The sequence below is a fragment of the Charadrius vociferus genome, unplaced genomic scaffold, assembly GCF_000708025.1.
Source record: "Charadrius vociferus isolate BGI_N301 unplaced genomic scaffold, ASM70802v2 scaffold444, whole genome shotgun sequence".
Lineage (NCBI taxonomy): Eukaryota > Metazoa > Chordata > Aves > Charadriiformes > Charadriidae > Charadrius > Charadrius vociferus.
The window spans coordinates 1725799-1729964 of NW_009648242.1; the positions used below are offsets into that span (position 1 = coordinate 1725799).

The window sequence follows — 4166 nt, forward strand, 5'->3', positions numbered from 1 at the left end:
TCCTCTGGAGGGGACCTCTGGACGTCTAGCCATCTAGTCCAACCCCCCTACCAGAGCAGGGTCACCTACAGCAGGTTGCACAGGACAGCATCCAGGAGGGTTTTGAATGTCTCCAGTGCGGGAGACTCCACCACCTCTCTGGGCAGCCTGTTCCAGTGCTCTGCCACCCTCAAAGTAAAGAAGTCCCTCCTCATGTTTAGATGGAACTTCCTATGTTCAATTTTGTGCCCGTTACCTCTTGTTTTATCCCTGGGCACCACTGAAAAAAAGACTGTTCTCATCTACCTGGCACCCTCCCTTTAAGTATTTATAAGTATTGATAAGATCCCCCCTCGGTCTTCTTTTCTCTAGACTAAAAAGACCCAAGTCCCTCAGCTTTTCCTCATAAGAAAGATACTCCAATCCCCTAATCATCTTAGTATCTCTTTGCTGGATGCTCTCCAGCAGTTCCCTGTTCTTCTTGAACCAAGGAGCCCAGAACTGGACAACAGTACTCCAGATGTGGCCTCAACAGGGCAGAGTAGAGGGGGAGGATGACCTTCCTCAACCTGCTGGCCACGCTCTTCTTAATGCACACCAGGATGCCATTGGCCTTCTTGGCCACCAGGGCACATTGCTGGCTCATGGTCATTCTGTTGTCCACCAGGACTCCCAGGTCCTGGTGGACCTCCCATATCCATTTAGAAACAGGCTAGAGGGAAGGGAAACAGTATAATGTTCAGGACCACAAAGGTCTATCTTCCAGAAAAGTGTGATTTCCTCCCAACTCCATTTGAACAAGGTTAGATATATTGGCAACTACCTGCTAATATTTTCTTTGCTACTGGATATCCTGCTTCAAATACAGCTCATCTGCTTTGCCTGGCTAAGTGTGACGATTGCTCACTCTCAATCAGTACCCATTCTTTTGGTCCTTTCTCTCTACTGTTCTCTATTAACTTACCAAATGACATATGTTTTAACATTCCTCTTTATGACATATCTCTTGTCTTGTCATTCTTATTCTGCAAGATACTGCTTCCATCTCTTGACCCTGATGTCTTCAAAACACCTAGAATAGAAGAGAAACACATGTAGATCGCCTGATTCACCAGGTTGAATTTTGTTAAATTAGTGACTTCCTGGAATTAATCCTTAGAACACCACAAATTGCTAGTCAGCTAAATATTTAAGATGTGTATACAGTAAATCTCTGGAGTTTCCAAATGGTTAGTAAAATCAGGACTTCGGGGCATATGGAACAGCAATTTTTCACTCCCTACTTCCTTATAAAACTCAGAGAAATAGTAATACTTGTGATGGCATTCAAAATTTTGGAGATAGTTTTACTTTGCTGTAAACCTATTTGATCCAGTCATGTTTTGTTTGGTTTTTTTGGTCATGCTGTAGACAAATATGCTCAAATTAATTAGCACAATTCTAGTTTACTGTTAAGTTTAAGTGTCCATTTTAAAGACACTAAAACTGATGCAGTTTCTTAAGTTCATTAACTACAAACCTGATTCTACTAGCAAAAGTTTCAGGCTCTCAAAGCATACATAATGCAGCAATGTTTGTTTTTTTTTAACTTTGGCTGGTTCAGGTAACTTCACATTTGGTATAAATGATAATGATATAAGACATGTTGACATCACTACATGTTTATAGAAAGAACATTCAAATGCACAGTGACAGTTTAGACAGCGGTTGCACATAAGACACTCACAAATTTGAAGTCCGACGCTGTGGGGTGCTGAGTACTCTTAACTCTCATTAAGTTCAATGCGAGTTGAGAGTGCTTTGTGGTTCAGGTGCTCGGGCCCTCAGTGAGGCTCTGCACAGTAAGGAATTACACCAACATTCACATCTGAGCTGAGAGTAATTTCTCCTTTCTAGTACACACATTTCTAATTGCTGGATTAGTACAATTGGCTGATAATCACAGTAATATAAATGATTTTCTAGTACTGAAGTGCTCTTTCTGAAAGTTAATAAAGCTCACTCAACATCGCCTACAGTTTTACAACACACCGTAATGGAATAATGTAATGAGTACAATGTGAGTATAGTACAAAAGCTGATGTAAAGTTAAAAATGGATCCAGGATACTGCTGTTCTTGAATACGAGCAGTACAAGGTATGAATTACTTCTTTGAGCTGAGTATAGCAGTTAATCTGTGAACAACGCAGCCCAGCTCACATTCATGTTCACTCCTGTTTTTTTTTTTTTCAAGATTTGCTGCCTACCCTTTTCTTCTAGTTGTTTTATATGTGCTCATCCTTGCTATTTCCATAAAGGTGATCATGATTTTAATTTACATCTTCCAGTATTCTACTGGAATTTGGTTGTTAAAATGGTTTTATAAACTTCTGTAAGAATGTGACATAAGGACACAGCAGAAAACCAACTCTGTTTAAAAATTACAGCATGAATCCTAGGCCAATTTGAAACTTTCAGGAATGTGTAGCTATGTAACATGTGAGACTCGTCTCCTGCACTAGTTGAACACCTTAAAAATTTATTGGTAACTTTAAATTGTTTTCACTATGTGCAAAGAGAATTTTATTAGATTTCATTATTCTGGAATCCGTCCATGTCTTGTATGCCCATAATGATGAATTTGTTGATATAAGGGCACATTAATTATATGTAGGACCTCCAGTCCCCTTTTTTCCCCTGCACGAATCAGACAAAGCCATATTTAGGGAGAAATTGGCTTTGTCTACCTGTAAATGAAAATCACCTGAAATGCAGTCTCATAAGAAGTTGATGGTAATTGGTAATGCCAAATCCTCATTACAGCAGTGGCATTTTCACCAACTGTGTGGCGGCTTTTGCAATTAAGAACACACAAAGAATTATTCCTTTCTTGCGTAACAACATTTTAATGTCAATAAAAAGTGGTTTTATAGTTCAAGATTACAAATAAAAAAATATTTCATCTTGACCCCTTTGCTATTTTCCCTCAGGGAAGTCTTCAAATGTTAGTTAGGAAGTGTTAAAAACACGAGGCGGATGGATGCTCGCTCTACAAAAAGCTGAAGGACTCCCTCCCCGCTTTGCCATCGCCGGATGTTTTGAAATGGAAGGTTTTGCTCCAAGTGAGCCTGAAGAGCATACGCTTTCTCTCGTGGCAGGTGAAACCACGGGGGCACACACCACCACCGGATCCTTTCAAGCTGAACGCAGCTGGAAGGGTGCTAAAAGGAAGGAGTCAAGCGCCTCTCCAACTACCGGGGCTGCATCAAAAAGGCACAACATAAGCAATGGTAAAGTCAGTAAACAAAATTTTACTGTAATATTTCATAACACAGATACTGTATTTCTCTTTGAAGTGTAAAGCTACCGTCTTACACAAGAAAGATGGACAGACCCTTTTCCAAGACTAATATGGATACAATAAATATGGAGTTTTACATACTAGATCTGTACACAGAAACTTTGTCCCACAGCCATAAAAATTTACATTTAACAGTGCAACATATAATTTAAACCTTTATTTATCTGACATAGGATGTTTACTTACTAAACACAAGCAACTACCTGGTTTTAATATACATTTTTTATATATATATATTTTATATATATATATTCAACAATCTGTACAGGTTTCTAAACATAAAACTCCAAAAAGGCACAATCGTCTATACAACATGTACAAAAATGGCTGGAGCTGACAAGAAACAACAATTATTGGTCAAGAGTTCATGATTGCACGAAGATTAGTAATGGGTTTGTGTCAGAAAAATGTGCTTTAAGGAAAGAGAGGTTTGCAAAGAAACCTGTAAGTGTTATAAAAACAAAACAAAACAAAACAAAACAAAAAAACCCCAACCCCCCCAAAAATAAAAACACAATGGAAAACAAAAACTAGGTCGCTATCACAAGTCTATCCTCATCGTCACTGCTGCCATCGCTAAACTGCACCGTGTTTTGCCGCCGGGGCAAGGCGGCTGGCCTGTGTACCTGTCTGTCCGGGGAGACAGTTCGGTGGACCGGGGACTTGGTTAACGCGTCGGGATTTGCCTTGGAGCGGGGCTCTGCCGGGGCAGCCCTCTTCACCTGGAGGGAAGGGAGGTCGCGCTTCGGCTTGGCGGGGTTGGCGAAGTCAGTCTTTTCGGCATCCGCCTTCCCCGGACCATCGGACCGCTCGTAGTCAGTCAGCGGCGGGGCGGCGGGCTCGGCG

At 40.8% G+C, this 4166-nt stretch overlaps 1 protein-coding gene across 1 annotated transcript in view; it reads right to left on the reverse strand.

Moving 5' to 3' along the window:
* Positions 1-3850: 3850 nt before the first annotated feature.
* Positions 3851-4166, reverse strand: part of HIVEP1 (human immunodeficiency virus type I enhancer binding protein 1) — an 84572-nt gene continuing 84256 nt past the window's right edge. Inside the window, exon 11 of the mRNA XM_009884196.1 lies at positions 3851-4159. Coding sequence (XP_009882498.1) covers positions 3851-4159 — 309 coding nt within the window. The remainder of the gene's footprint in view (positions 4160-4166) is intronic.